This window comes from Ovis canadensis, chromosome 1, assembly GCF_042477335.2.
Source record: "Ovis canadensis isolate MfBH-ARS-UI-01 breed Bighorn chromosome 1, ARS-UI_OviCan_v2, whole genome shotgun sequence".
In the NCBI taxonomy this organism is placed as follows: Eukaryota; Metazoa; Chordata; class Mammalia; order Artiodactyla; family Bovidae; genus Ovis; species Ovis canadensis.
The window spans coordinates 42,715,303-42,728,599 of record NC_091245.1 but is presented as its reverse complement, the minus strand read 5'-3'; the positions used below and the strand labels follow the sequence as shown (position 1 = coordinate 42,728,599).

General features: G+C 41.4%; 1 protein-coding gene across 4 annotated transcripts in view; it reads right to left on the bottom strand.

Moving 5' to 3' along the window:
* Positions 1-5,367: 5,367 nt before the first annotated feature.
* PDE4B (phosphodiesterase 4B) overlaps positions 5,368-13,297 on the bottom strand; it is a 663,597-nt gene continuing 655,667 nt past the window's right edge. For all 4 annotated transcript variants that reach the window (XM_069593925.1, XM_069593935.1, XM_069593946.1 and 1 more), the window contains 4 exons: positions 12,194-12,348; positions 11,950-12,072; positions 11,048-11,230; positions 5,368-7,610 (listed from right to left, as the gene is read on the bottom strand). In XM_069593925.1, the coding sequence (XP_069450026.1) occupies positions 7,245-7,610; positions 11,048-11,230; positions 11,950-12,072; positions 12,194-12,348 (827 nt within the window). In that variant the 3' untranslated portion in view covers positions 5,368-7,244. The remainder of the gene's footprint in view (positions 7,611-11,047; positions 11,231-11,949; positions 12,073-12,193; positions 12,349-13,297) is intronic.

The following is a 13,297-nucleotide window of genomic DNA, read 5'->3' as shown; positions in this document are numbered from 1 at the left end:
TGGGTTCCAAAATCACTGCAGATGGTGACTGCAGCCATGAAATTAAAAGACGCTTACTGCTTGGAAGGAAAGTTATGACCAACCTAGACAGCATATTCAAAAGCAGAGACATTACTTTGCCAACAAAGGTCCATCTAGTCAAGGCTATGGTTTTTCCAGTAGTCATGTATGGATGTGAGAGTTGGACTGTAAAGAAAGCTGAGCGCCGAAGAATTGATGCTTTTGAACTGTGGTGTTGGAGAAGACTCTTGAGAGTCCCTCGGACTGCAAGAAGATCCAACCAGTCCATCCAAAAGGAGATCAGTCCTGGGTGTTCTTTGGAAGGACTGATGCTAAACCTGAAACTCCAATACTATGGCCACCTCATGTGAAGAGTTGACTCATTGGAAAAGACTTTGATGCTAGGAGGGATTGGGGGCAGGAGAAAAAGGGGATGACAGAGGATGAGATGGCTGGATGGCATCACCGACTCGATAGACATGAGTTTGAGTGAACTCTGGGAGTTGGTGATGGACAGGGAGGCCTGGTGTGCAGCAATTCATGGGGTCTCAAAGAGTCAGACACGACTGAGCGACTGAACTGAACTGAACTGAACCGAACTAAACTGGACAAAGTACATCATATGAAATGCCAGGCTGGATGAAGCTCAAGCCAGAATCAAGATTGTCAGGAGAAATATCAATAGCCTAAAATATGCAGATGACACCACCTTAATGACAGAAATTGAAGGGGAACTAAAAAGCCTCTTGATGAAGGTGAAAGAGGAGAGGGAAAAATTGGCTTAAAGCTCAACATTCAAAAAATGAAGATCATGGCATCTGGTCCCATAATTTCATGGCAAATAGATGGGGAAACAATGGAAATAGTGTCAGACTTTATTTTCTTGGGCTCCAAAATCACTGCAGATGGTGACTGCAGCCATGAAATGAAAAGATGCTTGCTCCTTGGAAGAAAATCTATGACAAACCTAGGCAGTGAATTAAAAAGCAGAGACGTCACTTTGCTGACAAAGGTCTGTCTAGTCAAAGCTATGGTTTTTCCAATAATCATGTATGGATGTGAGATTTGGATCACAAAGAAGGTTGAGTGCCAAAGCATTGATGATTTGAACTGTGGTGTTGGAAAAAACTCTTGAAAATCCCTTGGACTGCTGGGAGATCAAATCAGTTAATCCTAAATATTCATGAATATTCATTGGAAGGACTGATGCTGAAGCTGATGCTCCAGTACTTTGGCCAACTGATGTGAAGAGCTGATTCACTGGAGAAGACCCTGATCTGGGAAAGCTTGAGGGCAGGAGGAGTAGGGGACGACAGAGGATGAGATGGTTGGTTGGCATCACCGACTCAATAGACATTAGTTTGAGCAAGCTCCAGGAGATGGTGAAGGACAGGGAAGCCTGAAATGCTTCAGTCCTTGGGATTGCAAAGAGCTGGACATGCCTGAGCAGCTGAACAACAACAACAAAGGTGCAGAGAAGTCGAATGGATGTCTAAGACCCTCAGATTCCATTATGTTGCAGAAATATCCCTTTGGAAGGAATCAGGAAATCTTCTAGTGTGTTATGGTTTGCACTACATCCCCCTCAAATTTATATGTTGAAGTCCTAACCTCTAGTATTACTGTTCTGTGCTCAGTCACTTCAGTCCTGTCCCACCCTTTTCGACCTTATGGATTGTACCCGCCAGGATCCTCTGTCCATGGGATTCTCCAGGCAAGAACACTGGAGTGGTTGCCTTTCCTCTTCTCCAGGCAATCTTTCCCACGCAGGGTTCAAACCAGGGTCTCCTGCATCTCCTGCACTGCAGTCAGGTTCTTTACCGCTGAGCCACTGGGGAAGGCCAACCCCTAGTATGGCACTGGCCAAAAAGTTCATTTGGACTCTTCCCTAAGATATTATAGAAAAATCAGAATGAACTTTTTGACCAACTCCAATACTTCAGAATGTGACTTTGTTTGAAAATAGAATTCTTGAAGATACAGCTACTTAAAGTGATATTGCAGTAGGTTGGACCCTTAACGTGGTACAACTGGTGACTTATCAAAAGGGGAAATTTGGACATGGATGTGCACTCTGAGGCAACATCATGTGAACATGAAGGCAGAGATTTGGGTGCTGCATCCACAAGCTAAGGATGCCAAAGCCTGCCAGCAAGCCACCCAAAGCTAGAGGAGAGGCCAAAACAGATTCTCCCTCAGTGTCCTCAGCAGAAATTGACCCTGACATCATTACCTTGGACCTCTAGTCTCTGGGACTATGAAACAAAACATCTGAATTGTTTAAACTATCCAGCTTGTGGTACTTGGTTATGGCAAACCTGTGACATTAACATACTGTGTCATCTCAAGCAGGTCACTGGCCACTTTTGGGCCTCAGTTCCTTTAATTATAAAAGCAAAGGCATAGACCAGAACATCTTTGAGGAAACTTTGGTTCTGAAATCATATAGTTTATAATTTCAGTGCTCTGAGATCAGCACCTTTTTTGGTTTGGAAAGCCTGAGGCACGGGTCTTTCACTCTTTCACAAAACTATTTGATTCACTTTATTTTGCCAAATATATGTTTATTCCAGAAATTAGATTGGGTACTTGAAGTTCAATAGGGAATAAGATCTAACTTCCGATCTCAATGAGTTATAGTCTTTAGGGAAAGACAAAAACCTAACTTAAATATATAGTAGTAGGTATTAATAGTTATAACATTTCTTAGAACTTTATGTATATCAGATCTTGTAATTCTCGCATAATCCATTATGAGCTAGGTATCATTAAAATTATCTCCATTTTACAGATGATAAAGTTGAGGCACAGGAGAGTTAAGGAACTTTGCCCAGGGTTATACAGTTATAATGTCAAAGCATGAGATGTTATGGAATCTCAGATAAAGTGACCTTATCTCAACCTTAGGGATCAGGGAAGTGTCTTATTAGAGGTCACCTGGTATGAATCTTGAAGGATGTAAGGGAAAACTAGGGTGGAGAATCCTTGGTAAGGGGCACAGGCTGCACAAATCATGGGTTGATAAATAGGATTTGCCAGACAACTTTGTCCATCCTGGCTCATAGGTTTTAAAGCTCATACAATCAGTGATTTCATCATTCTTGAACAACATGAGGCTCAGAGAAGTAGCAATGAACTGTGGAAAAAGCCCTGGGTTTATTATCCCCATCTGACAGATTTATAATCCCCATTATACTGCAGCCCAGTGAGTAAGTGACTTATTTAAGGCAGGACAGGTAATAAATGAAGGAGTTAGAATTTGAATCCAGGTCATTTGGCTCCAGAATCAATACAGTAAACCACCTCCCTTTACAGGGACTCCATTAGGCTTCCTTTAGTGGACTGAGAATTACAATGACCTCCAATTTATTTATATCAAAATAAGCTTGTGGGAATAGGTCAGGGAAACACCATCCAGCGTGTATGTGTGTGTGTTTCCAACTCTGACAGTTCCTAAGTCGGTAAATCAGTCTTTAGCTCATGTGCATTTTGTTGAGCAAAAGTTATCACTCCCAGCCTTGGCAAAGATGCCTCAGTAACTTGTGCTTCTATAGTAGCTCCTGGCAAACGAGTGGGAGGACAGTTACACTTATGGCCTATGTTTTGGAATCAGAAGATGAACTTTCTCTTAGATTGACCTCCACTGTGGTTTTCCTGAGAACATGATTATGACTTTATGATCTGGAAGGCAAGTGATGAGCACAACAGCACATGGTAAGCTCTGGGAGTGCAGAGCTTTATCTTACTCATCTCTTATCCCTCCCCTTGTTTCTATACTTGAACCAGAGCATGGCCATGGTGAGTGCAGAGTGTCTGAAGACAGCTGGGGTGAAAGAAAGCTGTTATTTTCTGAATGTTTGTCTCCCCAAAATTTATATGTCGAAATCCAAAATCCCAAAGATGATAGTATTAGGAGGTAGCACTTTGGGGAAGTGCCTAAGTAATGAGAGTGGAGCCCTCATGGATGGGATCAGTGTCTTTGTGAAAGAGGATCCAGAGAGATCTCCCGCCCCTTCACCAGGTGAGGACACAAGTGAGCAGGCCCCAGATACAAAGCAGGAAGTGATCTTGCTGGTATATTAATCTGTCTTCCCAGCCTCTAGAACTGTGAGAAATAAATTTCTCTTGCTTCTAAGATAGAGAGTCTGAAATTTTGTTATAGCAGCCTGAACAGACTGAGACAAAAGCCTTGTCTACAAGTGTGCGTCTCTCTTCTGAAGCAGTTGATTCTCCATTCAGGTTATATGTTAGAATTACCTGGGGAGACTAAAAAATCCAATGACCAGGGCTCCACCCAAGACCAATTCAAACAGAAATCTGGGAGTGAGAATGGAACTCAAACGTCAGTATTCTTCAAAATATTTATTCTCCAGATGATTCTAATTTTGAACCAAAGGTTAGGAACTACTCTGTAGGAACAGACCTCCAAATATTTATAAATATTTATAGCTCTAGATATTTTGAAGTCACACTTGTGGCTATTCTAACCAATTCACTTGTCACTCAATCTGTAAAACTTAGAGACGGACAGGTGCAATCAGAAATCAGGGATGGTGGCAAAGAGCTATAAACCCTACTTTGGAACCAGCAGGCAAGTTGGTTCTGCAACAGTGGCTCACCTTCAGTCATCTTCAAAAAGAAATACAGTAATTTCAGTTTATTGAGTGGAGTTCTTCTAGAGCAGACCCCCTTCCTGGTTCACAACCACTTCCCTTTGTGGTTTAAATATCATGGGCTACCACTGATTCTTATTTGCAGCCTTTGTCAACACACACACACACACACCTTTCTCAGGATAAAATTTTTCTAAGTTGACTTTTTCAACAAAGTGTTATTTTGCTTATGATATTTACATAGTTCTTTCCAGAAAGAAAAGCATAACCATATGGTCAACAGGAGACTCCATGGGTCACTGAGGTGACCATGAGTGTCAGCCAGCACTCCTTGCATTGTGCTTTAACGTGACTCTTTGGACCTCGGATTCTTCATGTGTCAAATGAATCAACAGGACCATCTGACTACATCAAGCTAATGTTCTGAGTCTAGGATTCATTTTTCTAGAGGATCCAACCAAGTGGGAGATTACCTTTATTCGTGTAGCAGATTAAACTCTTCAGATTCTTAAAGGGGCTTTGTTTCTTTTAATTCACCATCTCCCTTCTTGCACCACCAACTCTGTCGAACAGTTGTTAAAAAAAGTAAATGTTCCAAGCTAGGGGACTTTTTGGACACAGATTATGAAACTTTAGGTGTGATGTTGGCCAAGCAAAGTGAGGGGTTTTCTTTGTGGGGTATGGTAGGAGAGAAGAGAAAAAAATATCTGCTTTTAATGCGTCAGAACTAACCACGAAATAATTGGGCCTACAGTCTAATCATGCTTTTGTTTATTCACCTCATATAAAAGTCTCTTAAGAATGCATTTGAGCACAATATATAATAATAATACTATAACATACATTGTGAGAAACTTTGGAAACAATAAAATGTCCACCTGAAATAAGCAGTGTTCATAGACATAGAAACCCATTGGTCATGCACATTTGTGCCATTTCTTGAACTACTGAGTCACAATGCTGAACTGAAAGCATGATATAGATTTTACAGAGACTGAAGCCAGACAGAGGTCTAGCAAGTGTTATCAGAAGCTTCACATTTGCATAATTTACTATGTCAGTTCACATTTCATTGTAAAATTCACATTGTTTTTATTGTTTTCTTTAGTAATTAATCGGAACATTGACATTCCTGCTTAATGGCAGGCTGGGAGCTTTCTCTTTAAAGTCAGTAGTTTGGGGACTCTCAGAAGAATGATTGGTGAGTTGCTTGTTAAACCGAACGTAGTGTATCTTGTTAAACTGAAGCCTCAATTATAGTAGAACTCAGTTAAAACTCAACTCATGTGTACAGATTTGAATAGAACAGGGGTAAAAACCACAGCCCACTGCCCCCACACCCCATCAAACTATACAAAAGTAAAAGCTCAGTAGAAACCATTAGTATCTAATGTGAGTCCTGTTTTCAAAACCAGTTCATGAAGGAGTTGAGCAGTATTAGCAACTCGGACCAGGAAAAGGGCAGACCCAACTGGCGAGGGGGACATCTCTTCAGCAATGTTCAGGTTATATAATAATACACAATACAAAATGTTACAAGAAAAGTTGCAACTCTTAGGCAGAGTCTTCTACACAATTTGAACACCACCATTGGCAGGCAATGTTAGATATATAAATTAATAACTTATAAAACATTACATTATATACATTAAGTAATAAATACACGGTTATAAACAGAAATGGAGGTGTTAGCACAGAAGGCAGTGCAAGAGAAAGACGGCAGCATTAAATTGGAAACAGTGTAACTGGTGTGAGCATGAAGAGGGGAGCAAGAGAACAGGATGGGGATCCTGCAACCCCAGTGGCACAGGGGTTCAGGACCCGACAGGGCAACTGCCTTGTGAAGCTGAATTCTACACAGACTGTTACTGTGAACAAGACAACTACCCATTCGCAAAGAAGTGCAATTCTAGAGGAGAAAAAGTACTGTTCAAAGCAAGCAGACAGAGATCTGTTATAAGGGCAACGGAGGAGTTGTTTGGGACCGTAGGGGAAGGAAGTTGAATGTGGTTAGAAGTGTAGCCTTTCTATTTGCAAAAGTAACTGTAGTTGAGTAAAAGATATTGCCCAAGAAAGAAGGAAGACAATTTCCTTTCCTTTTTTTCCCCCTCAGAAAGAGTCAAATTTTTTTGTCAGCTTGTAATGCTTATCTGTGTAGAAGCTGATACTAAATTCTAGGTATTCATCAGGATTTTAAACACGTGAAAATGTTTTACAAAAAAGGCACACAGGGTGGCAGACAAGGGGACAGGTAAGCAGATTTAGAAATGACATTATTAGTCAGTTCAGTCACCAGAGGGGACAGATGCCCAAAACATAGTGCAGAAGAAATCTCTCAGTTTGGTGTCTTCCACTTTCAAGCTATTCGGTCGTGATGCACAGTTGGCCTCCAGAACCACAGAAAGCTTCAGCTCTCCACTCAGCTTGCAAGCAAGGCAAGTCAACCGTGGAATTTCCTGAGCTGCTGCTATTTGCTTCACGGTCTTGCATTCTGGCTCCGAACTCAAGTAACTGGAAAGGCCACATGGCCTTTGTCCCGTGCAGGCCTCGGCCCCTATGGCGGGCTGGCCCTACCATACAGCTGGCATGCTTGTCAAGGGTGGAATGTTCATCTCCGCATGAAGAGGGAGATTATGTGTCACTCGGGGACTTGTCTTCTGTGGTGATATCTACCTCAGTCTTTCCCAGAGGATCCCTATTTTCCGGATCAATCACACAGAGCGTCTTTGTGCTGCCAAAATAGCTGTGGCCCTCGCCATCTTTATCGGGGCCTTCAGAATCCTCCTCTTCGAGGGTTAGTTCAAACTGAAACTTCTCCATCAGACCTTGGCAGTCTCTGTTCTGCTCATCCAGTGGTGGGGAGGGGCTCTGGGGTATCATGCTCTGATACCAGTTCCTGTTATCTTCTAAAGTATCCAGAATGTCCTGGGCATCAGGCTGCACCAGGTCCGCCCAGGTCTCCCACAGGGGATGGACGATGTAGTCGATGAAACCCACCTGAAGAAAAATAAAGTTACATCTCTGTTATTGTGATGGGCCCTGGAAAAGCAAACAAGCTGCCCTGGTTTGCAAGAGGGGGGAAAAAAAAGACACAACAACCCAACAAAGATTAAATAATACCAGATTCTGTTATTTGGGCATTGACTATACAGTACATCCTGCACTGAATGCGATATATGCATTATTGCTCTTAATCCCACAGATTGAGAATGGATATTCACCATTCACAAAGGAAAACTGAGACTCGCTGAGGTTCAGTGAGACTCACTGAGGTTCAGAAACATCTTGTCAGAGGTCACAGAGCCAGTAAACGGTGGAGCTGGGACTCTGTCCCAACTTTGTCTGATTCCAAAGCCTGTGTTGGTCTCACTAGAACTGATTACTTTTCCTCTGATGTGTGCCAAATAAGAAGTCTGGATATAACCCTGGCTGGGAATGACTTTGTCACTGCTTGGATTCTGTGAGTCATTCTCTGAAGAAGGAAGCCCCTGGTCCACTGAGCTCTGACTCAACATTCTTTCCCTGATAACTTTAAAATATGCCGCGGTTTTAAAACGAAAGGGAGCCAGCCCAGGATGACTCTGGCATGTCTCAAATCCTGTGGAATGCTTTTGGTTTGTAGACGACGTAGGTAAAACACTTGAAAATACTTCAAGCTCCTAAACAAATAAATATCCCCTCTGTGGACATGTCTGCAATTGTTTTAGATCCAGAGGGCACACCATCATTTCCATTGGGAGAAAGAAGGAAAAAATAAAGACAATTAAGCAGTTCCTTTGCTAGTGTTCCTGTGAAGAAACTTGAAGCTTATGGTTCTGTTATGGTTTACACTGGGGCTATGCATCCTGCATGTGCTGGCTCTGTGGCCTTATGCTGACCCGTCCACTGAGGGACAAACAGGAAACATTGGGGGTGGGAGCAGGTTGAGAGAAAGAACAGGCACTAGTTGAATGAGGGAATGGAATTCCCCTGTTATGGTCTGAGGAGCTGGAGAGATGCTGGGTCAGGATTCAGGGGTAGACGAGCAAGGGCAACCTCTGTGCACCCATGGGGCATTACATAGCTAACTTTCCACACTGCTGGAAACCTCTTTGTTAACATTCTAGTTTGGGGCCAGTTATTTCACACATCCAAGTTGTACCATATCAAAGGACCTTAGCCATACATGACTCTGATCTACCTATTTTCTTTCCTTCCTTCCTCTCTTTCTCTCTCTCTCATTCTTTTCTCTGGTGTTTCCCTAGCATTAACAGAATTCACACCAAAGTCAGGGGATCTCTGATCTGCACCGGTTATAACACTGGCTGTAGATGATTCAAATATTTCTCTTCCACCCACTCTTGTTTCCTCTCTTTTAATTCTTTACGTGTGTTTAAGGGCTTTTAAATACTATTTTCAATGAGTTTTCCAGGGATTTGAAAAAAAAAAAGCTCACAGCAACGGAGAAAATTCAATGAGCTGCCACAGTGCAGCCATTTTCTTTCTTCATTTGTTTTGCTTTTACTAAATGTTCAGCATTTATAAGAAAGGCAGCCTCTAGTCGCTCATTTCCTAGGCCCTAGGGTGAGAGAACACTACAAATCTGAAGAGCACCTAGTCAAGGGTTTCATCACCAGTCTACTCAGACAATGCTCACCAAAGCCCACCTGTAGGAAATGCCACCGTGGACCACAATGTTATGGAAAAAGGGAGACCTGTTCACAGTGATGGAGTGCTTTGGGTGGAGGGCAGTGATGAGCTGGTGAACTGAACCAAGAGGCCAGCTTATTCACCTGACACTCTGCAAAAATAGTTGCTATGTCTGTCTCAAAAGGCTGTTTGGAGACTCAAATGCGATAATGTATATGAAAATGTGTGGAAAACCACACAGAACACCACATATATACCAAACACCTCTGTTGCTAATCGAAAGACAGTAGGCTAATTAATTAACTAATTCACGAATATCCTATTCTAATTAAGGCATGAGGATTTTGAATTGGCCTTAATGTGATGTGTTTTTATGGCATATTAGACTTACAGAGCACTTTTACAGACTTTAAATTCATTTGATTGGGTTTTTTAAAAAAGCAACACAGTGATAATTACAAAGGAATTATATACTGATATTACAACTACATGCAAATTTGGGGGTAGAAAGTAGTGGAGAAAGAGGATAAACACTAACAAAAAATAGTCTGAATGATTTTGTGATAAAGGCCTTGGGCAGCCACACAATCTGAATCATGACTGCCTGGCCAGGTCATTTGTTTCTGAAAAAAATAGCACCTCAGCTGGCCCTGAAGCCTTTGTAAGGATATCAACACTTTCTAGTGCTACATATTTTTCAGCTAGGGGCACCTCCCTGCCTACAGTGTAATGTACCTCCAGCACAGCGGGAGTTTGTAACTAACTTTGGATACAACCAAAAGATGTCAGCCTATTCTCAGAAGTGTAGATGCAACCTTGGATCTACGGATCAAACTCACGTCTTTTAAGTCTTCTGCCTTGACAGGTGGCTTCTTTACCGCTAGTGCCACCTGGGAAGCCCATGTGTATGTGTGCGTATGTATATATAAATATATATATATATTTATATTTACACACACACATATATATATATAATATGCATACTTGGGACACAGCACAGGGCTTTGACCATGAGGCAGAAGAGATATGTGGGAAAGCGATTCGTCACCTCTGGTGATGGTGGCAGTGTGTATGATTCTGGACACTGAAAACAAGTTTCAGGAAACAGGGATGAACAGTAGAGGTCCTAGATAAAGACAGAGCTGGGGGAAACCTGGAGGGATGAGATGGCAGCATTCGGTTAACTCAGTTGGATTTGCTATGGTCATAGGTACTGATCTACACTGAGGATACACCATCCAAACTTTGACGGGTTTTCTGAAGACCGCTTTATCTCCTCACTGCGAAATTGAGTGTAATGGAGAAGGCAAATGAGTCACGAGGATAATGAAACTAAATAAGTAGTTGCTTCCTTATAATTTCACACCCACATACATATGTATACATGCTGCTTAGTTGCCCTGTTGTGTTCGACTCTCTGTGGCCCCATGAAATACAGCCCGCCAGGCTCCTCTACCCATGGAACTGTCCAGGTAAGAATACTGGAGCAGGTTGCCATTTCCTGCTCCAGGGGATCTTCCTGACGTAGGGATTGAACCCATGTCTTTTGTGTCTCCTGCACTGGCAGGTGGATTCTTTACCACTAGTGCTGCCACCTGGGAAGCCTGTGTATATGTGTGTATATAAATACATACATATATACATATATATAATACATATTTTTTATAATATACATATTTTATACAGGCATACTATATATAATATGCATATATAGGTATATATTTAAGAGAAAATAGCTAGAAAGAGTCCTCCAGTTCAACCATCAGCAGACCCTACAGAAACTTTAAAAACCTCATATTAGATACCTGGGATTTTTCCACGGAAGCTGTGTGCTTATCACACATGGGGCTGATCTCCATTCCCCTCTCCCGCTCTTTGTCTCCCTGCTGGAAAAATTCCTCCATGATTCGGTCTGTCCACTGTCGATACAATTCCAGGGACTTGGTGGGGTTGCTCAGATCTGCACAGTGTACCATGTTGCGAAGGACCTGAAATCATCAAGTTTTGAAAATCCCATAAAATTAGGTATAAATACTACTAGAACATCTCATCCCTCTTGTACTAGTACACTTGGTACCAGACCCAAGAACATTTTAGTTGCATTATAATTATGGTGTTTGCACCAAAAAAGCAAGATTACAATGGTGCTGGCCAGAGTTGGTTATTTGCCATTATTAGTGTCCCAAAAGGGAAAATGTGTCTTCTTCGATTAACAGTCATTGAATTTAAAAATTGGAAGGGACATGAGAGGTCAGATGCTGCTGCCATAGTTTCTTTTCCTCAGTTTGGAAAAAATGCAAAGAATTACTCAAAGTAGATGTCTTCATATTTTCCACTTGTGGAAAGAGGAGACCAGCTAAAGGCAGTTTGTAACCAAAACAGACCTGACAAAGTTCAAGTCAGTGGGATTTATATCCAAACATGAGCTTTTGGGATCAGCAGGCACGTACACCCTATTACAATGAGATTCTGCTGTTTATTTTTAGAATTAAGCAACTCAATAAGTAGAGTTCTGTTTTTCTTTGTAAATTAGAGTATCAACTTGAATATCCATTTTCCTTTGCTTGTTCTTAAAATAAGCCTGAAGTTGTAATAGTAACCTAGGATGTGCAACTAAGTAAATTTATTTGTTTTCTTTTTCTAATTGTTGTTTCATTTAGTGTGGTGTGGCTTTGTGTTAAATAAATCAAAGGCTTCCATCCAATACCTGTATACGATCAGTATAGTTGTCCAGGAGAAGGACACCGGAACTTGTAACTTTCTTTGTTTCTACCATTGTCTTCAGGTCTGCCAGCAGGCTCATGTGTTTGGACATATCAGTAGCTAAGACCTGGGGTTAAAAACAGAGAAAAAGGAAAACTCTCAACAAACTCAGTTTATCAAGGAGAATGGATTTTCTCTTTCCGCAGAAGTAAAAGTAAGTAAGAATCATGGGGAGGCCAAAGTCTTACCATGTCAATAACCATCTTCCTGAGTGTTTGACGTTGCTTCTTGGTGAGATTCTGGAAGATGTCACAGTGTTCTTCTTGGAGCAGTTTGAAACCCACGGCAAGGTGATGGTTTTCCAACACAGACTCATCATTATACATCAAAGCAAGTTCTGAATCTAGTAAACAAAGGAAAATGATGACTTGATGAAAAGGGGTACAATTCAAACTGTGACATTACCTCAGTATGAAATCAGAGCAAGTTCTTGCCAAATGATTTCAAGAACCAAGACCCTATATGTCATTTTCCCTTAGTCTCCCTCTAAAAAGAGTCAGTTTCTGGAAAAAAAAAAAAGCTTCTAGTAGATATTAGTATATATATGTTCTTTTTTATTAAAAGTTATAGTATTTTTAAAATCCTTTTTCTCTTTTTCACTTCAGTTGAAGAATTTGACATTTTAGGTAAGGGCATTCCCAAGCAATTAAATCCTATTTTTATCTCAGTTTGCAACTTCATTTCTTCACATATTTTGTACTTCAGAAAAGACTGAAAATGTCACTAAATTTCATCCAAGGTATTCCAATTTTTCACATTATTTCACTTTTTGATATATTTCTCAGCTCTGTCAATTGTGAGTTTTGGATTTTCGAAGAAGATAATGGTGTGAGTTAAAATTTTTACTTTATCCAAATAACATAGCTTTTTGGAGTTTTTTATAATTATGGTAACAAAACAATAACTTTTTACAGCAATCTTGATGTCCCATTTTCTGCCCTGCTGCTGCTGCTGCTGCTAAGTTGCTTCAGTCATGTCCGACTCTATGCAACCCCATAGACGGGAGCCCACCAGGCTCCCCCGTCCCTGGGATTCTCCAGGCAAGAACACTGGAGTGGGTTGCCATCTCCTTCTCCAATGCAGGAAAGTGAAAAGTGAGAGTGAAGTCACTCAGTCGTGTCCAACTCTTAGTGACCCCATGGACTGTAGCCCACCAGGCTTCTCTATCCATGGGATTTTCCAGGCAAGAGTACTGGAGTGGGGTGCCATTGCCTTCTCCGATTTTCTGCCCTAGGGCCCTATAATGCCAGAAATTGCATTATCTGGATACCTAAACTATAGTATCTAGCCTG